General features: G+C 55.1%; 1 protein-coding gene across 1 annotated transcript in view; it reads left to right on the forward strand.

The window, feature by feature from the left end:
- The window catches only part of PLXND1 (plexin D1), an 86,914-nt gene that overhangs the window by 31,906 nt on the left and 34,325 nt on the right, over positions 1-20,683 (forward strand). Inside the window, exons 9-18 of the mRNA XM_064453383.1 lie at positions 4,538-4,642; positions 6,962-7,051; positions 7,936-8,029; positions 10,444-10,607; positions 12,315-12,466; positions 13,124-13,223; positions 16,477-16,616; positions 17,412-17,579; positions 19,852-19,942; positions 20,095-20,370. Of these exons, the coding sequence (XP_064309453.1) occupies positions 4,538-4,642; positions 6,962-7,051; positions 7,936-8,029; positions 10,444-10,607; positions 12,315-12,466; positions 13,124-13,223; positions 16,477-16,616; positions 17,412-17,579; positions 19,852-19,942; positions 20,095-20,370 (1,380 nt within the window). The remainder of the gene's footprint in view (positions 1-4,537; positions 4,643-6,961; positions 7,052-7,935; positions 8,030-10,443; positions 10,608-12,314; positions 12,467-13,123; positions 13,224-16,476; positions 16,617-17,411; positions 17,580-19,851; positions 19,943-20,094; positions 20,371-20,683) is intronic.

Here is a 20,683-nt window from a genome sequence, read left to right on the forward strand (position 1 = left end):
GCTTGCCCCCGGCTGGAGTCAGGGCACCCTCCTGTGCTGACGTCCAGGAGGGAGATGCGTGCAGCGCAGGTAAGCTGCAGCCGAGCCGTGCCGAGCCGTGCCATGCGGCGTGTGTGTCTGAGCAGGCTGGCAGCATAAAACATTCAGCTCTCCCAGTGCCCTCAGCGGGCTCCGTCCCTTGGCTCTTCGTTACCTGTCATGTCTGGAGCAATGTCTCTGCCTCTCTGCATCCTGGGACGCCTGGGTTTGAGTAATACAATAAACGTAGCAATACTTTACGATTCATTTAGCTTTGACTAGGCTGTTGTGGTATGTTAATAATTTGCTGGAGCACCACTGGTGGTGCTCATCTAACGGAGAAAATCGCCGCTTTCCAAATTATAGCTTTAATAACCCAGAGGCTCAGTGTGTTCCTGCTTCTGAAATTTAAATTGAAGTTAATTTAAATAAAATTGGCTTTTTAGCAATCAATCTGCCATAGATCCAAGCCAAGTTTTTACACTGTAAATTGAATATCCCTTTGGCACTGGTGCTCTGCTTTCATCTCAGCTCTTCCAGTGGTTCCCCGTGCTCATCGCCAGCAGGACTTTGGCCCCGTGTCAGATGTCTCACCCTCATCCCCCGGCCCCAACCCCGGGGCCAGCCCTGGCATCTGCTCCTCTCCAGCAGGGAGGAGGTGGGGGGCTGCAAGTGCAGGGGACGGGGAAGGAGATGGGGCCACCATGTCACAGCTCCGTGCAGTCGTGTCTAGTGTACAGCTCCGGGAAACGTTCCTGTCCCTGCTGGGTGGCAGCAGCGTGATGGCATGTGAAGTGTATCTGGATGGGTTGTGCTGCCTGGTGAAAGCCTGGGCTGCTCATCCTGGGCGGTTTGAGGGAGCACCCTCCGCTTCGTCAGCTTCCCAGGTTTCGGAAGGTATCTGGCATTTTCTCTTGCTGTCTGGATGAGGGCCGGACACTTGAAAGCCATCACTAATGGCCGCTCCTGGTGTGGGACCTGCACGCTGAGGCTGCGCGGTGGGGTGCCTGCCCTGTGCCAGCACACGGGGAGCTGTGCCGGGTGCCTGGCGGCGTGCCGGGCTGCCGGGGCGCGAGGCCTCGCGGCGCGGGGGGCCACGAGCCGTGAGCCACGGGCACCGCGCCTGCCCCCGGTGCCTGCGCTGCGGCTCAGGGCAGGGGCTCCGGGGGCCGTCGGCCCTGCCAGCGGCACCGGGTGATGGCAGGGCTGCAGGGGCGCCGGGGGGCTGCCGCAGATTGGTCCTCCATCAGTGTTTTTAGTCACGGCTGGTATGCGGTGTCTTTCTCATGAAGTCCAGAGGTAGAGCTTGGGCTGCAAGAGGACTTCTGAAGAAGGTCCCGTGTTATTGGATTGACTTTTTCCGTGACAAAGCGCCGCATAGCCTGGCACTTGGCTGGCAAACACAAAAATTGCCTGAGATAATTTGCGTCCTTTGACTTAAATGTAGCGTCTGCTTAAAAGGCAGGGGCAGAGCAGTTATTCCGCAGAGCAGGGAGCGGTGTGTTTTCCTGGCTCAGCCCAGGTGTCCCTGCCAGACCACGTCTGGGGAGGTGCGGGGGCAGATTTGGGAACCAGATCTTGCCAAGTCCAGCTGCCCCGTCATTCCCTGCCCCACAAGGCAGAGCCTGGCCATGTCCCCTCCCCTGCGCAGGGCTCCTGGTGGGGAAACACACAGTAAAACCAATGCTGTGGGGGTAAAACCCTCCTGCAGTGTCCGTGCTGCTGGCGGGAGGACACGGGGCTTCTCGCACGGAGCCTCCTGGGGCCAGACCAAAAAGAGGCCGTGTAAAGCCAAGCCCGAGGCTGCGGCCGTCGGCTGGTGACGCCTCCCGTGGCGCTGGAGCCGCTCTTTGGCCTGGTGTGTCAGCTCTCAGGCCTGGTGGATCTCCATGGCATGAAGGCGGAGGATGTCCCGGGACACGGCAGCAAGCGGAGGGTGGCGTGGGGGCGAGGTGGCGTTGGCTGCGGCGCTGCAAACGGGGAGCAGCCGGAGCCCAGGCCCGGACAGACCATGGCTGCCTGGTCCCTCCGAGCTGGCAGGGTGTCCCTGCCCTGCCCAAGCTTGCGTCTGCTCGTGCACCGGCGCCCTGCATCGGGCAGCCGCGTGCTGAGGAACCGGCCCCACCGAAATCAAACCCAACAGAGACACTGTTCTGCTCCCGAGCACCAGTGCCAGTGTGGGGCGGGGGCGCACAGGCGCCGGGGTGGCTGGACCTTGGCACCCCAGCGTAGGCTCTGCCTGCCTGCTGGGACCGTGCGGGACAGCGTGGCACAGAGTATTCACGTATCGGCATGGGGAATAGCTGCTCTTCTGCCCAGGGGGAGGAAATTATGGTCATGGACGTGGGTCTCAAGGAGCCTTGCCGGCGTGTTAGGGAGAGCTGCGCCCGGTGTTTCCACTCTGCTCCCACCGCCTCAAGCAGAGAGCCAGGGTTACTCTGACTGGGATAACTGTGCCTATCCTTCCTTGAGGATAGCTGCGCCAACCCTCGCTTCCTCGCCTCTGGTCGCCTACTCCAGAGGTACAGTTCGGTTGGATGCTGCACCTGGTTTGGGCACATTCCTGTTCTATCTCTGTGCCTTTCTTAGCTCTTCCCGCTGGTTCCAGCGAGCAGCCTGCAGGACAAAGTGCTCTGTAGCCCTGGAAACATGGTGCCTCATCCTACAGGCAGAGCTTTCAGTAAACAAGCCATTGCTGGCACGGCTGCACCTGAAAACAGGTCCGCCGGGAAGCCAGCACCATACTGGCTTCATCCACAGCATTTTAAACATTCAGACCCTTTGCCCTGATCCAGACGTGAATGATATAATCAGCTGGAAAGCTCTATTTCTAGCTGCTGATGAACAGCAGGAGAAGGGGCTGCAAGACGACAAGTTAATCAGTCCTCTAAAGTGTATTTATCTAGGAAGCTATGCCAGCTGCTGTGACATGCAAGGACACACCAGGCCATAGGAGCTTTTGCATGAATTTTCAGTTGTAGCCCCGCTGGTTTTATTTTAACTCTTTTGATTCTCCTAGAAGAGGCTTGGGACTGAAATCTCTCTCCAGGGCTTTGCTTTGTTGTTTTACTTCTGTTATCATGTGCATCTCTGTTATTTAATCTCCTTGTTTAGGCAGCACCAACTGTGCTTGGTTGAGTGTCCTGATAGAAATGAAGCATGTTTTCCACAGTCAAACAGGCACTTCCAGATAGTTCCCTGACCCTTAGCTAGGTCTGGGGACGGCAACAGAGAAACCTCATGCTCACTGCATGTCTAGCAGCAGGGATGTGTCCTGTCGGGCATCTTGGTGCTAGGAGGGCAGGCTCTACCTCTCATCAGAGCAAGAGCTGCACCGTGATCAGCAGAGTCACAGTGGGGTAACCCTGAGTGCGAGTAGGAAATCTTGCCTGCTGCAAATGATTCTCCATAACGCACCAAATATTTTGTTGTCTTTTACCCCAGTGGCTCCACTGTCAAAGGCATTAATCTGGATATACCCTGGGGCGACGGAGAATCTGGCTTCGTTTTTGCCGTGGTTTTGCAGTGTGATTTACATCTCATGAGAGAACAGGATGGACTTGTCATACAGACTTGAATTCTGAGTCAGCTCCAGTATCTGAGCCATCAGTTTGAAGTGAGAACAAAAGTAGGGGGACAGATGACCTTTTAAAATAATTTTTCAGCTTCATTTAGGCCTTTCATTTCAGATGCCCCACTGCTGGAGCCCCCTTGATGAAGCCCCTACAGCTCATTATACCCTTTCCTTTGCACACACGCGTGTGCGCGCACAAACCCCCCCACCCCCTCTGAAATGACACTGCAGGAGGGAGACCACTGGAAAGCAAAATATCTGCAGGGGCTTACAGAAATGTGCATTGCGATGCGTGAGACATCGGCTTCCTGCTGGCAGGAGGGTGGTCGCACTGGCGGGTTTGTGTTGTAGGCTGCCGTGCCTGCTTTTAGTGTCACTCCGGCCCAGCCTTCTAACATCTAAGTGCATGTAATGAGGGAGCTGCCCAGAGTGGCAGCTGAGGAGTGCATATGCATTTGCTTTTTACCTGGAAGGACGCTTTTCCAGCGCAGGAAGATGAAAGCGCAGGCCTGGCAGCCCCGCTGCCCGGGGGGCTGGGGGCTGCCCATGTCCCGGAGCTGGCGGAGGAGCCGGGTGGGAGCGAGGGAAGAATTCCTGCGGCGCTGCCCCCTTTGCTGGACCACAGCTGCCAGCCCTCCGCTTTAGGCGAGCCCTCCTGGAAACCCGGCCGCCCTGCCGTGGTTACCTGGCCGCTCGCAGAGGGCCTTAAGGCAGTGCGAAAGCTGGTGACTCGGGGGAGGAAGGCTCCACGTGGCGCTACCGCTCTGTGCATCACGGTGCCATTTTGGTGTTTCACTTTCTGCAGCGACAGTGTGATCTGACTTTAAAGACACAGTGAAATTAATCTTATCAAGGGCCCCGATGTGCCTTCTTGCCTCACCGTTGAGAATGCTCAGCATGCACCCCTCTAACCTCTCTTTTTTTGTCTTGTTTTGTACCTAACAGAAGAAAATCGACTGTCCGCGAATTGTACCTGCCTCACTGGACCCAATGCCCACAGGAGTGTCTCGGGACATTACGATCTCACTGGCTAACGCGACTTTCTCTAAGGTAAATGAGTTCCTGGAGAGATCGGGAAGGTTCGGATGAGCCTGGGCTGGTGTGCCGCAAGGCGGCCAGGCCAGCCGCAGGGAGTTTGAGTACGAGCTGGTTTCTGCCTTGGGAGAGCGTGATTGCATTAGCAGCTGAAATCACTGTGTTAACAAAAGCGGATGGTGGAAAGCAGCCACCCCGACGGTGAGTGAGGTTGCATGGCAAAGCCGAAGGGAGATGCTGTTTGTGCACAGGCATTCTCCAGGGATCTCCCACGATTAGTAACAGGCTTTTTTGCATTTGGTGGAAAAAGGAGGTTTATACACCTTGTAAAGCAGTCACTGGAACAATATGTTTGGGGGAAATAAAATTCCTGGTTTCCTTGTGGGTGTTTGCTCCACCGCAGAGCGTGCTGGTGTCAGGCTCTTCTGGCGCCATGTGCCAGCCCAGCCCCACCGCCCTGCGCTTAGGAATGAAGGACAAAGCCCAGAGCTGTGGGAGGGCAGGGAGCCCTGTGCTGGCTAAGCCACTGCTTGGAGTACAGCGTGCAAATGTGTTTTAACTTAACTTCTGGTGGCCACTGCAGAGCTTGGCTTTTTTTGTGAAAAAATCCTTTATGTGAAATTTTCTGGCATGCGAATTGTAATAGGGCAAAAAGCAGGAGTGGGCGTCAAATGGTGCCTTCAGAGATGCGTCACAGGCCAGGAGGGACCAGGGGAATTTGGGGCAGGGAGGCTGGGCACTGGGGAAATACTTGACTAAGCTCTGGTGTTTGTAGAAAGCTGCCCTGTGTCACTTTTGGTCAAGTCTTCAGCGGGGCCCATGGGGCCTGGACTGCCATGCCCCTGCAGAGGTAACCTGCACGCTGGACAGCCAGGCAGCTCGTCTTCCTTGCAGGCAAAGGAGAAGGTTGGAAATGCTGGTGGTGTGCCTGGCTCACTGCGCCGGGGGCGGGGGGGGGCTGCCAGGGACTGCGCAGGCACCGCTTCCACCGGACCTCCTGCCCTTGGGCGCGGGGCCAGGAAGGAGCTCTGCCGTTTCCTGCACAGGTCCAGCCTCTGCAAACGAGGATGTGCCCTCTGCAATCAGCAAAAAAGGGCGAGAAATCCTTCTTCCTCTGTGGGTGCTGGCAGTGGCTGAAGAGGAAGCAATACCACATGTAACCCGATAGGAAATGAAGTCAGCAGGAAAGGGGCCGAGGCACCGCCGCTCCCGGCGCGGCTGGAGAGGCTCAGCCTGTCCGGCTTCCTCCCGCCACCATCTGCAAACTGTCCTGGGGCGCCCAGCGGGAATCCTTCTCCTGTCCTCTCTGCAGCACCAAAGTGCTGCCAGAGCTGGGAGCATCGGAGACAGGTGTCCCGACACCTTTGCTGCTGCGGGGGTCTGCCCAGGTGGTGGGCGAGAGGCGAGGGGCACGGGCCAGCCTGCAGAGCAGAAGCTGCCTGGGCGCAAGCGGTGCGCTGGAGGACGTTCCAGTTTCCCCCTCGCAGCAGCGTGTGTGTTCGCTGAGCCAGCAGCTGCCTGCCAGGAGTCGGGCGCTTTCTTTCATGTCTTTTATCAGATCTGTCAGTTTTCAAAGGGTAGTTAGACCTCAGTAGTGGTGGAGCATCAACCTGCTTGGAGATAGGATTTTTTCCTGCAGGATGGGGGCACAGCAGTAACTCAGGGCAGGATATCATCCTCATGTTATCAGAAAAACAGCACAGAAAATCTGCCTTTGAACGTACTCCTGGCTGGGTCCTCATTTGAATTTGAGATTTGCTCTGTGTGGTTGTTGGGAGGAGAAGGAAGGTGGCTTTGAGCCCAAATCACGGACTGGTTTGGTCTGGTTTGGGCAAGGCAGCTTGGGACCACGTTGGCTCTTGGTCAGCATTGCAGCATGAGCTCTAAACACCCCGGATCCAGAGGAACCTGGGTGCCCCACTGGTGGAGGTTATGAGAGTGTAGCCCAGCCAGGCACGTCCCCTGGTCTGCCAGTGCCGTGGGTCAGGCACGTCCCCTGGTCTGCGAGTGCCACATGTCCCCAGCTCCAGGAGCGGCTGCCCCACGCCTGGTCATGACACTTTACAACAGCACGCTGCGCTTCACTCCATGTGTGATGCTCAGCCTGCACCAGTTTTATGTATAGGTGTGTAACAGAGCAGGATTAATTAGGCACTGATCCGAGCCCCGTTTACAGTATCAGGTTCTGATCTCCTGTTTGACTTGTGCACAGTTCAGGTACTGACGACAGAAACAGGGTGAGACACAGCGTCTGCCGCATCGGGTGACTGAGACAGAGAACTGCACAAAACGGTTGTTACAGCCGTTCTGCTCCCCTTGTCTTCCCTCTCCCAGGAGACAGCTCTGGAGTGCCATTTTGGGACAGACAGGACGTTTGAAGCCCGGTGGGTGAACTCCTCTGCCGTGGAGTGCATACACGTGCTGGTGAGTTGGGGGGGGTGAGGCTGCCAGCCCCTGCTCCCCCTGCGGTGTGGGGCAGGTCCCAGGGCAGGGAGGGTCTTGTCCCCAACCTCCCACGCAGCGGCTGGGATGCCGCCTCCCCTCCTCCCTCCCTCCACTTCCAGCTGAAAAAAAGAGCAAACTGGGTTCGCCCCTCCTGCGAGAGGCCCTTTGCACGTGCTGATGCTGGAAGGGCGTTCGCAAGTCGCCGATGCTGCGTTGTCTGCTCTGGGTATCTGCAGTGGCTCCAGTCCTTGCTCCGCTGGGGTTTGGGAAGGAGCTACTTGTTTACCTTTCTAAACGGGGAGAGTTCAGTTCAGGCAAAAAAACTGGCCACCTTTCAGTGTTGCTATTTCTGTAGCTTTTATTTTGAACTAGGAATTGGTCTGAGAAGAGGCTCAGATGCTCAGCGAAGAGCGGTGTGCGGTTGGTGGAGGGCAGACCGCACCTCTGAAACGCAGCAAACGTTTGGGCTTCCACCGATGGGAATATTGCGAGCAGAAGCTGGAGAGGAGCACTTTCCCATCACGTCACCTGCAAAACTCTGTAGTGTAGCCCGGCACTGAAAATGTGCAGACTGGCCAGTCTGTTAGTTTTCCTGTCCATTTCTACTAAAAATAGCAGCAAGCCAGGGCTCTGCTCTCACTGCAGTGTGTGCCGTGCCTCGGTGCCCTTTGTTGGGACCTCAGTAAAACAAAACAGAAAACAGCCTTCCCTCTCTTTCCCTCTGCTAAAGATGAGACCCTCCTGTTCTGAGAAGCAGTGGTCAGAGAAGCCTCATGAGGAATGTTAATCCATGTAGTGTGCATATGGAACCTCATATTTTACTAAATTTCCTAAGTGTTTGTGTATTTGTTCTTTGTGTGCAGCTCCACACATCAGAAAAAAGCCATCTCTTCCCAGTGAACCTTCAGCTGAAGGACAGACCAGACAGATTTATCGACAGTCCAGAGATGATGACAGGTCTGAGTTGAAAATATTTTTATTCTGCTCTCGTCTGGTCAGCTTGAACGACTCAAATCCTGGCAAAGTTTATGTGTTCAGGAGAGAGACCGTGGCTCAGCTGGGCACAGCTTGGTTCTTTCTCTCAGGCACACGCAAAAAACATGCTTACCCAGAGTTGCATCCCTGTGAATGTGTGCCCAGAAACCAGAGGGGCGCCTGCAGACACCCCCTTTACACCCAGGGAAAGTCAAGCCCTGTCCTTGAGTACAGGCAGCAGTTGAGGTCTTTCCTGCCAGCGACGCGCGGGACGGGGTGTGCTGGTGCTCTGGGTCACAGCAGCAATGTGGGGCGTCCCCAGGGTCAGGGAGGAATTCCTCCCGGACGAGATAAGGGACGGCAGAGGGCTCTGCCACAAGCTCTCACAGGAGCGTGGCATCAAGGTTCAGCAAGCTGTAAAAACTGAGCCTTTTTTTTTTTTTACCCTCATGTGCTGAGAAAGAATAAAATGTGTAAACACATTTCACCCCTGGCCCACTCTGTCTCTGGGAAGAACGCTTGGATTCCCAAAAAAGCAGGCTAAGGAAGGCAGGCGAAGAGTCAGCTGAAGAGTGCCCTCAGACAAGGCATTTGGAGAGGACAGGGCCAGCCGGTCGGCTGACAGAGCCCGCGCTGGCGCAGCAGCCGCCTCTCCCTGCCCCGGCGTTGCCCCGAGCTCTGTGCTCTCGCTGGAGGCAGCAGCTCTGGGCTCTTCTCCCTCTGCAGCGTCAGCGACTGTTGCAGCAGGAACTGGTTTACCCTGGATGCAAATGAGAGCTAGATGCCTGAAGTGAGATTTTCCTTTGGAGGGTAGCTGTAATAGGTAGAGAGACATTAACGCCATCAGCCGCTGACCCAGGATAAAAAGGTTTCCCCTTAGTAAATCCCAGCGTATAAAGGAGGCTTATCTTGCAAAGCATTCCACGCTGGTGAAATAACCTTTGGAATACCAGCACGGGTAGGCATGAGAGATGACTTCCTTGCAGAAAGGAGCGGGTGTCCGTACTTCTGCGATGCGGAGAGGAGGCGAGGGGTGGGCGATCTGAGCTAAGACTATTTTGATGTGCAAGAGAAGACTCTCAGCTCTCTGCGCGGGTGGTGCTGGGAGCAGGAGCGACAGCGGAAAGAGTGTGGAATCCCCTCCCCTCCTGCGCGGAGAAACAGCTCGCTTACACGGCTCTGTTTGCATCAATATGAATTTGCCAGACTGTTTGGCGATCCTGCGGGACCGTTGGACTGCTCTGGCTCCTCCTCACCTCGGCCACATGGGTGCGAGTAAAATTAGAGAGGCTGAATTGCAAGCCAAGATCTGCCGGGCCAGTGATACATGTGTGCACCTTTTATACTGTCTTTAATGGAATTACTGTTATTACTGTTCATTATTTCAGTCTTTATTAGCTTTTATTGTAAACTCTGGTTTGGCAGTCCACTGAAGGAATCCCAGCTCTTTGCTGTTGGGTGGAAAACCAACCAGTGTAACTCACTGGGTGGACTCAAGATGAGGTGAAATAAGCTCATTTTTTTGTGGAGAACGGGAGGCTTCCTTGGTGCCGATGATGTTTCATTAGCACGAGCGCAGGCAGACCGCTGAAGGCTGAGGGATTCATTAGCTGCTTATGAAGCGCCTTGAGATCCTCCCCTGAACAGAAGTGCAAAATGTGACTGTTTCTTTGTTTTATGTTCTCCTGCAAAGTCTCCTCTGGGGAAAAGGGTGTGAAAGCAATGTTTCCTGGCTGTTTCTGGCCGTTTATCTCAGCGGATACCCACGCTCCAGCGGCAGAAGTCTTTAGGCTGGAGAGGAAATGTAACCTAGGGCACCAGCTAATGAAGAGGTGAAAGCGGTGAAGGAAAATAATGTGGAAGATGAACTGAGCGGATCTGAAGGGAGAAGTCAATGGAAGGGGCCTGTGGTCACCAGGGGGAAGGAAAGGAACTGTAAACACTGTACAAAGCACTGTAACCACCCGATTTTTGTCAGAGTGTGGAAGCAATGTGATTGCTTTGCTAGCAGGATGGAGCCAGCTTTGCAAAGCAGCTTCCCATGTGGATGCTGAGAGTTGGAAACATGTAGCATAAATTGACAAAAGGTTCCGAGTTTGGGTGTTGTTTGTTTTTCAAGGGGAAGAAAAAGGAAAAGAAAGTGCTAAATTACATTGCAGTGAGAACAAGCACCCAGTCCTTCTGGGAAATCTTCAGGACGGCAGCCAAGCGCTGCCTCATCTTGCTGTATGTGCAAGCTGCTCTGCTCGTGCACTGGATTTCAGATGTTACTTGGATTCATATAGCTGGGGGGCAGGGGGACTGGGGGGGGGCTGTGTTTGACTGCCTCAAGCTAAGCAAAGCTATGAAAGTCTCAGGCCCAGGAGCTCACATTTTTGTTGTCTCTGGTGGTTTAGTGGAGGTGTACAACTGTGCGACCGGCAGCGCTGACTGTTCTCAGTGCCTGGGGAGGGAGGACCTGGGGCACCGCTGCGTCTGGAGTGAGAGCAGCTCCAGCTGCAGGCTGCACGGCGAGGCCCCCCACATCTCAGACGTCTGTCCAGCTCCGGAGATTAAGAAGGTAAGACCTGAACGCAACGTGGAGGGTGCACGTGGCGTGGCAGGCGGCGCAGAGGGCTCAAAGCGGCTGCGCTGTCCCCAGCTGGGGGCACAGGAGGAGCCGCGCTTTGCTGCTGGCACAGGACAGGGTCGAGACCCGCGCTGAATTATTCACTGACTTTTCCGTGCTGTTGAGTCACCTGATGCCAAGGACATCTTGCTAGTGACAAGATCCAGTCTTCTTCATGTTAGTGGGAAAAACAACACCAGCACGATCAAAATGTCCCAGAGTTCCTGGGGCTGGGAAAAGCGGGAAAGATTTGTAGAGTTGGTTGAAGGATTCTTATCAGGAATAGCGTTTAATGGAGCACAGCTGAAATGTGAGTGTGCGCTCTGTCTCCAGGCACATGTGCTCTGCAGTTCTGCTGAGATGAAGAGTGGCAGAGGGACTTTCCGGCGTTATGCATTTTGAAATGAGTTTTATTTAAATTGTAGTTGAATGAATGTTTGTTGGGGGTATTTGGATCTGGGGTTCTGCATAGAGGTATGATATAAGCCAACAAATTTGTCCCTGACAAGTAGCAAAGAAAGTATATAGAGCAAATCTTTAAATGAGCTCTCTAGAACGGGAGAAGCTGGAGAGGCAAACAGCTAATATGAACATTATTATTGGCAAGGATATGGGATTTCTGTTCTTAGGGAGGCGTGTAGCGACAGCTGCTCAAAATCTGGGTGCTGTAACACCGCATGGAGGGACTGAAGGGTCCCCATCACCTGCCTCTTCCCTCTTGTCACGGTGGGCGAGGGGCGCTCCCTGTGAGGCTGTCCTTCCCTCAGCGCACGTCAAGTGTTATCAGCACCTCACCAAAAAATAATGGAAGGAAACCACAGTTCGGGTCGCAGAGTGTCACAAGACTCTGTCGCTATTTCCTTAGCAAATAGTAGCTGGTAAATCCAAATCCTCCAGAGTCATGTGAGCAAACAAGCCCTCGCAGGGCCCTCCTGGAGCAGGCATTGCGCTGGCTTTGTGTGCCATTGCCTTTGCAAAGGTAAAAGAGCCATTTCTGAACTGGAGGAATTTGTGTCACCCACTGAATAATGCAGTCACGCTGCCCGGGGACGCCCCTCACACGGTGAAACGGCCCCTTGCAGCAGGGGAGTCAGCAGCTGCCAGGTGAAACACCAGCGGCGTAGGGGGTGGGTGGGCAACAGCCTTCTCCTGCGGCAGCGGACTTGTCCCGTGCCCCGCGGTGCCGCAGTGCTGGTGTCTTGGCCACGCTCCATGCACCAGAACGCTTTTTGTCTTGTTTTTGTCGTGAAAGGCCCTGCTGCATTTGGGACAGCCCTTAAAGAATGTGATGTTAGGACTGTCTTTTCCTAGCACACTAGCATCCCTCCTCAGGGTTTCCAAGTCTCTGGGTTTGTCTCTGCCCTAACTCCATTCAAAGCTGTGGTGTGGAAGGAGTGACGTTTCACCCCCAGATGTGTTTGCAGCTGGAGTAAGCCCTGACCAAAGCCCTGTACCAAATCCAGTGATGGCTTCTGATTTGCAAAGCTGCAGCAAGGGAGGCGTGGTGGTGGGCCTGCTGTGGGGGAGCAGGGGCACGAGGAGCAGTTCTGTCGCCTTCACGGGGGAGCCAAGTGGGGCCTGGGCGTGGGACACAGGCTCAGCGGTGACGGCGAGAAGCTTCCCGGTGGTTCTCCTCCGACCTCTTCCTTGGTGCCGCAGATCGAGCCGCTGCACGGGCCGCTGGAGGGGGGCACCCTGCTGACCATCCGCGGGAGGAACCTGGGCCGCCGCTTCAGCGACGTCCTCGGCGCCGTCAGGATAGGCAGCGTGCCATGCGCGCCGCTGCCCAGCAGATACGTCGTCTCCGAGGCGTGAGTGTCTGGGGAGCTGGGGAGGAGGTCCCTGTCCCCTTCGTGTGTGCCCCCTGTCCCTGTCCCTCCCTGCTGGGGCCCGGGAAGGAGCTGGGGGGTGACCTGGTGCAAGGGGGACATGGGTGCCCTCCACCGGGCGCTGGACCCGGGCAGGCGCTGGGGGTGACCTGGCGCAGGGGGGACATGGGTGCCCTCCACCGGGCGCTGGACCCGGGCAGGCGCTGGGGGTGACCTGGCGCAGGGGGGACATGGGTGCCCTCCACCGGGCGCTGGACCCGGGCAGGCGCTGGGGGTGACCTGGCGCAGGGGGGACATGGGTGCCCTCCACCGGGCGCTGGACCCGGGCAGGCGCTGGGGGTGACCTGGCGCAGGGGGGACATGGGTGCCCTCCACCGGGCGCTGGACCCGGGCAGGCGCTGGGGGTGACCTGGCGCAGGGGGGACATGGGTGCCCTCCACCGGGCGCTGGACCCGGGCAGGCGCTGGGGGTGACCTGGCGCAGGGGGGACACGGGTGCCCTCCACCGGGCGCCCTGTGGCTGCTGCTGCCCGGCGCACCCCTGCAGTGGGCACCATGCGGAGCGTGGGGGGGCCGTGGGCTCTGCCCCTCTGCTCTGGTGGGGCGGCACGACAGCCAACCTCCCCTTTCCTGCCCGCAGGATCGTGTGCCAGACCGGAGAGGCTCAGGAGGCGTTTTCTGATGTGGTGACGGTTAACGTGAGCCGGGAAGGGAGGTCCAGGGAGCGGTACTCCTATGTGGTGAGTAGCTGCCTCCTGGATGTTTTTTCAATGATTCTCACAGTGATGGTCCCTGCACCCCGTAACAAGCCTGCAGCCCCCATACCGACAGCTGGCTTAGAAAGGGGATCTATGCCAAAAAAGCATCAGGGTCCTCAAGGAGCAGCTGACATGACTCCTCAGCTGTGGTTACCTGAGCGAGGTCTGGCAAATCTGGGCTTGAGTGCGAGGGGCAGGACTGCAGCCAGGGTGTCGTCACACACAACCTCGCTCCAAGTCTCAGCTCCTGCAGTGGTTTATCACTTATCCTGCCTATATCATCGTTTCTCCTGCTGTAAGAAGGAGCTCATTTTTCTTACTCCTCTTTTGCTAAAGTGCCGTTACAACCTGTGAGATTTTTTGAGACTTGCAAAGTCCCTTTGTGCTATGTAAGTTACATACTGTGGACTCACACTATTTAGAAATGATATTTTTTGCTGCAGAGATTGTCTTGGTTTTTGCATGCGCATAATGTGTATGGATTACACTTGAGCTAACCCCATGTCATTATGCAAAGAAAAGCCCTTTATAGCTTTGTACTGTACCATCTCACAAAGATAACTTTTATGTCTATAAACCTTAAAGAAATCCACGCAGCTCTTCTCTTTCCTACAAGCACCTTCGTCTCCGGCTAGACGCTATTCACAGGCGGCCCTATGCGTCCAGGGCAAACACAACAGGGTGGGTGCCGAGGGCATGCCTTTTACTCAGAGTCTTTGTGCTTGTGCTGGGGAAGAATAGACTGTGCTGCAATCTAGTGGCTTGAAAGAAGACTTGAGCCTCAGGAAACGACATTCGATTCCTGGTAGCCATTGTGAGGAATTTCGGGCAGGATCATGGAGTGTAATTGCCACCCTGTAACCAATCATGTGCTGGGTGTTTAGTTCAGAGAGGTTTACACGCGTGCAGCCCCCACAGGCATGGCACATCCCAGTGCCCCGTAGCAGAGCCAGGCCTGGCAGCGCACAGAGGGGACCGGTGAGGCGACTGCACTGCCAGGCTTGCCTCAGCAGTAGTTCCCGGGAGGACGTTTGCTCTGGGACCCATTCCCATCATTTCCAGGCGTCCCTGTTCACATCCAAAACGTCTTAGAGATCCAGCAGTCCGGAGTGGAGCAAGGTACAGCTGGGGTACAACCCAGTAATAGTCCTCGGGTTTGGGATTTCTGGTGCATCGCCATCAGGATGTGTGTGCTGACTCAGCCACATCACTCGCAGCCCAGCCGATTGTCTTCTTGACAAAGAGGATCAGGGCCTGAAGAGTGGGAAAGGGCCGGGCGCCTTCTTCGCCAGCTTGTGGCGTGAAAGGAAAAGCCCTCTCAGGAAACACCTGTAAAAGCACCATCACTCAACAAAGCAAGGAGGGCAAAAGCCAGTTGCTCTGCTGGCAGCTCCTGAGCCCGCTTGTGGCAAAGGCTGCCCTCCTGGGAGCAGAAAGTGTCCTGTGCCTGTCGTAGGAAGGCTTGGAGAAGGGGTGAGGCGGTGCCCCGCTCTGTGCATGCCCGCCTCAGGGAGTGAAACCGCATGATGTGTAGCTGCTGCCGAGTTCCACGCCAGCCGTGGCTTCCGCACCGTTTGCAAACTAAGCAATGCTGCTTAGTGTTCTTGATTCGCCTCTCGCTAACAATGGCAGGAAGACCGACTAGACTGCACTGTGCAAGGCTGGTCTCAGTCAGACCTAAGCTTGAGCACTGATAGCGGTTTACCTAAAAAAGTCTTAAAAGAATTTTAGAACTGCCCTTCCAAAGAAAGTCCTTTGTAAAATACCAAATATTGTGCGCTACATCTTTCAAAGTCCCTGTTAGACATATCTAGAGGAGGCAGTATTCAGCTGTAATGCTGCTGAGAAGCATGATCGAGAGACTTCTCCAGGATGCTGTAGCAGGCTATGGATTAGCTGAATTTGCTAAATGAGCTGAATTTGCAAAAGTCGTGATGGAGGCAATCAGTGCTGGCAATGCACTGAGAGCAGTAGCCACTGGCTCTTGCAGAGGGGAAGAGCTGGAGGGCTTTGGGGAACTTGAATAATCCTCTCTGCTGCTGTTGTAACTGTGGACCTGAATGCATAGGTTAAGGGCTAAGGGCAGGAGACAGCTGCCTGCAGACACACGGAGAAATACAAATTAACAAAATGAATCCTGTGGAAATGGGTAATGATCAGAAACAACAGAGGAAATGGCTGTAGAGGAATAAAGCAGTCTGAGTGTAGGTTGAGGGCAAGGATAGCTATTAATAAGCATGTTTGTGTGGCTGGGGTTGACAGGAAAGGGCATTAACACAGGCAGTACGAAGCAGCTCAGCCCATGTTCTTCAGCCTGCCTCGGTGCGGTTTTGCTCTGTGGCTGCAGCAAGGGACTCGCTGCGGCGGTGAGCAGGCTTCAGCCGCGCTCTGCGGCCCGGCGGGTCTCCTTCCTCCAGGGTTTGTGGTGTTTGACAGGGAATTACCAAGTGCCTTATGGAAGGGTCTTGAAATAATTATTGGCTCTGCCCTTGGTGTCCTCTTCAAACCGGAGCGGGGAAGTTGTCCAGAAGACTCTCCTGGGGCACTCTGAGCAGCAGGCGTGAGGGTTCAGCCTCGCATTAGTTATCAAAGCCTCAAGCTCATAAATCTCAGGAAGATTTCCAGGGACTGCAAATGCAGATAACATACATGCTAATTTCTGCTGAAAATGGCGAGAGGCAATGTAACTTCCCCCGTAGGTCTGTCGCTTCAAGAGATTCAGATTTGAAGCTTCCTTAAGAAGGAGTTTGATATTCAATTATCTAGACCCAGGTGGCTGTTTTCACATATCTCAAGGCCATCATCCAGCAGGACTTCAGCATTACCTTCAGGTTCAGGAGGAAATGGATCTGGAAGTGCAGAGATGGTAGGAGCTGGAATGAATGAGAAATTTCCATTTGTTGATGGACCCGGAGCTGTCAGCAGCTCTGCACCCTCCATTGGAAATCTCAAGGCACTGGTGGGATCCTGGGCTCCAGTTTGGACTTGTGTCTAGTGTATTGCCAGAATTTAAGGACTGCAGAGAGACACAGGGGTTTTAGATCACCTCACTCCTCAGCGCTCGTACCTCTCTCCTTGTTCTGAAACCCTGCCAGCAAAAGCTTTTGTTGTGCTGCTGTTTCAGAGCCTCACAGTACTGGATACTTACTTTTACTGAAGCAATTCCCACATATAGTGTGGAGTATCCAAATGTGAATTTACCAGGCTAGAAAACGGATTCCTCCTTTGTTTTCAGCTTCCCGTGGTGCAGTCCATAGCTCCCCTGAATGGCCCAAAGGCTGGAGGAACCAGAGTGACCATCAGAGGCAGCAGGCTGGACGTCGGCTCTGAGCTCCGTGTCCTTGTCAATACCTCCAAGCAGTGCATTGACCTCAGGTGGGACTGGGTTTGGGGGCTGGCACTGAGCTAGTGACAAGAGCCAAAGCATTAGGAAGGATGATATTATTCCCCCGGAGATCAGGAAGAGCTGGGATTTGGGTGGAGGGCACCACTGCATGCTGCTGCTAGCCTTGGAGCCAGCGTAGCATCCCTACCGGCCCGCTCGGCTGCTGCCTGCTCCGTTTCCGTGCCCCATCAGCCTGGTATCCCCGGAGTGGCGAGGCAGAGCTGCAGCGCGGGTGCCTGACACCAGGCTGGGGTGAATTTCTTTGGCAAAGCGATGGCGCCGGTGTTGCCGTGATGTGGCGGCAGCGACCAGCGGCAAACGAAGTGCCTCTCGCACGCTGTTCGCAGGATACCGCCAGGCCCCTTGGGTGGTCTGGGACCAGGACCAAAACCCCGGGAGCAAAGCAGACATGGGCTTCGTTCCCAGGTCTGCTGGAGGCAGAAGGCACCTGCATGCCCAGGGTCCCGCTCCTGTGGCAGCTCACTGGTCAGAAGAAACCCCTCCTCCTGCATGTTCCCATCTCATCAGCGGCAAGAAGTAGGAGCCTGCCCTTTTCCTTTGGCTGTATGGGAAATCAGTCTGGCAGCCCGGGATGGTATATGCTCAGAACTGCTTGTTAGTAGGCAATGTAATTAATAGGTGATTGGCACATGACTGGAAGCTCCTCCTTGCCTGTCTCTGCTGACTGGCTCGCTTTCCCGGGGGAGCTCGGGTCCGCAGTGCCTGGCTCTGGCCACTCCATCCGCTGTGGCTTTCTGCAGCTTACCCTGCCTTTCCCTGTGCAGCCGCAATGACAGCACCATCACCTGCACCATGCCGTCCGCGGAGCTCACCACGGCCGTGCGAGTCTGTGTCCAGTTCGAGAACAAGTCTTGTGCCAGCTACAACATCACGTTCAAGTATGAGAAGAACCCGATTATATCAGACATCAGCCCCAAAAAGAGCCAGATCAGGTGAGATCCCTCCCTCAGCCAAGTCTGCCAGGATTTGTGGCCTTTGTTGAGATCAGCCTCTTAATTTCTGCCAAATGCAAAAGCGAACAGTGCTTTCCCATCCAAGCTCAGAGCTGACTGGAGTATCCTGGTGTAGCCCACTGCAAGCAACGCGAGCTTGCCCTGTCTGTGCTTCAAGCCATGCAGACGCAGAGCAGATCCTGAGCAAGCCCCGTGTCAGGAGCCCCAGGAGCCGCTGAAGCAAAGCCAGGAGGCAGGGTGCAGTATCGGGGTCCCAGGCCATGCTGTTGTAGCATCATGACTTCCATTTCGAGCTTCTGCCTGCAAAAGAGAGGATCAGCTTCAGGCTGGTGGGAGAGGGTCCTGCAGGGAGAAAGGGGCTTTCTCAGCCCTGGAGTTTGACACATTGCCCTGCAGACAGGTACAAAAGGGGCACCGCAGAGTGCTCTCAGGGTGCTTCAGGGTACCCCAGCGCTGGAGTAGGTCTCACACACCAGGACTGTCTGTAGCTCATTTCAGTGCATTTAAGACACGGAAAAAAAGTCAGCCTTGGTAACTGTACTGTGTACACCCGGTGGGTGCTTTAGGGAGGTTCAGGTGGGGGGCTTTATGAGACCCTGAGGATTTTTCTTGGCAGTAAAACTGCTGGAGGATAAGCTGACATTTGTAATTTTGGATCTCAGCCTTACCCGAGGTCACAGTATTTAATTTTTTAAGCGTGTTGCTTTTAATTTCATGTGTCTCCATGGATCTCTCAGGCTCCTGTTGCTTTGGATATCATGGTGAAATCCCACCTTCCTCGGCTGTGGGGCCTGGAAAACCCAGGGCTGACTAAGAAGTCTGAGAGTCCAGCGCCTGTGCCTGCAGGAGCACGCTGAACGCAGCATGCCTGGGTGCAAGCACGGAGCAGGCTCTGACGGCCTGATCCCCTTGGAGCAAAGCCGTGTCTCGGCATTCCCGAGCCCAGCGCCAAACATGCAGGCTGTGGGAAAGTTAATGACAAGGCACAGCAGTGACTCAGCCAGCCTCAGCTCCTAGCAGGCTTGCGAGCTCTGCTGAGCGGCGAGAGTGGTAGCTGAACACAGAGACAGTGGAAGAATGTCACTGCCCATATTCACAAGGAAAACCACCAGGGTATTTCTCCATCACCTTAGTCTGCTTTCTTAGTATTTCCAGCAGTTTCCAAATTTCAGACCACTGAGGATGTGACAGCAGTCTCGCTCTTCAGACTGCTTGGTGGCTTGTGTAGCCTCACGGCTCCAATGCGTTGCTGCACGATGAGGGGACAACAACTTGTGTAAAACTGTAGCTGGATCTGATTTACCTTACCGTATTGCTAAAATAATCTGTGCAAGCGAAGTTTAAAACAAAACAGAAGGTGTAAACTAGTCTGCAGATGTGACAGGCCCTTAGTAATTGGGATCGTAACTACGTGGTAATATGTACAGTGTTGTAAAAGATTTCAGACAACCTGACTTTCAGGGCCTTGGACCCAAAGTCACTGTGTCTGGGGTGAGATTTGTACGTCCTCACTGATCCTGACAGATACTCCGAACAGATCAAATGTGGTACAGAGGAAGGGGAAGGTAAGCACAGGGCGTAGCTTCTGCTGCCCAGAGCAGACGAGCAGTACTGGTTCTCCACCCCTTGCTCTGCCAAGCAGTCTTGTGCGCATCAGGGCCCTCGTTACTGTCGTTAATCGACTGCACATTGAGGGGCCCGTGTTTCACATTCCCCAGGCGACAGATCCAAAACACAAAATGACTTTCACATTTTGATCTAAATCAGAAGTGTCTGGGAGATGCAGGATCCCTGTCAACCCGAAAGGGGCTCTTCCTTCTGCAAGACTTACAGTTCTCTGTGGGTTGCTGCGGGGCAGGGACAGGGAATATCTCCTGGCCCTTGCTTTGAGGGCTTGGAGGTTAATCTCTTACACTGCCAGTGGCCTGGGCAACCTGCTGCGTACCCCTGGCATGCAGGGGCAGGCTGCTCCTCTGCGGAGTGGGGGCAAGGGAGACAGTTTGCTGCTGCTGGAAGAGGTCCCCCCTTCCCACCACAGCAGATGCTGCTCTTCCTTCCTTCCCTGGTATCTCAGTAGCAGTGTGGGTGCTTGCTGCAAGTAGGAGGAAGACTCTGGCTGTTGGGTTACATTTTCTGCTCAAGCAGCTGGGAAACGTCCCTGGGAAAATGACAGCAGGTGACACCCTGCCATTGCACCTCGTTGCCCTGTGTCGTCCTCTGCAGTCACCCTCTCTTTCTTCCCTTCTCAAAGCGGGGGCAGGACCATCACCCTGGAAGGAAGAGGCTTTGAGCTGGTCCAGAATGTGTCCATGGTGGTCCGTGGCATTGGCAGAGAGCAGACGGTGGGTGTCCGCACCGGGTACCGCCTGAGAGCTGGGAGCTGGGGCGTGAAGCCGAAGCCTCAGCCTGTGCTGCAGACTGGGCTGTGAGCAAGGCTGGGTGGGACCACTCACGATGTTGGTTTTTTAAAGTGCATGCTCTTTCCTGCTTTCAGAGCTGTAAGGTGCACACCGACACTGTGATCACCTGCCCCTCTCCAGCTGCCTCCAACATCACTGCAGGGAGCAAGCCCGCACCCGTCGATTTCTATCTCAATGGTTGCCTCTATGCAGACGACCGCCCAGCTCTGGATGACGAGATGTACCCCGAGGAGGCCTTGCACATCAGCAAGTTCGGCCTGGAGTACTATGCCGACCCCCAGTTCTTCACAGCCAAGAAGGAAAAGTGGATCAAGCACCATCCTGGCGAGCCCTTAACTCTGGTTATACACGTAAGAGAGTGACATTTACAGCTCTGCTTCTTCAGGGGTGTTGCCTGCTCCCCGCTGGGAAGCTCTTCGGTCCTAAGTGCCAGCACAGTGCCTGTCCACAAATGCAGGAGAGAGAAGGGGGGTGGTTGAGGATAGGAGAGGCAGGAGCCACGCAGGAGCAGGCAGTCCTGGCTCAGTCTGCTGCACCTGCATCAATCTTCACCAGGAGATGCAGCCTGACCTGAGGATGCCCTTTGAGGCTTGATAACAGAGAGCTGCGTTTGAAGGATGCAATAGCAAGAAGCTAAATAAAATACTGGACGTATGAAAAAGA

This window comes from Phalacrocorax carbo, chromosome 6 (genome assembly GCF_963921805.1).
Source record: "Phalacrocorax carbo chromosome 6, bPhaCar2.1, whole genome shotgun sequence".
Lineage (NCBI taxonomy): Eukaryota > Metazoa > Chordata > Aves > Suliformes > Phalacrocoracidae > Phalacrocorax > Phalacrocorax carbo.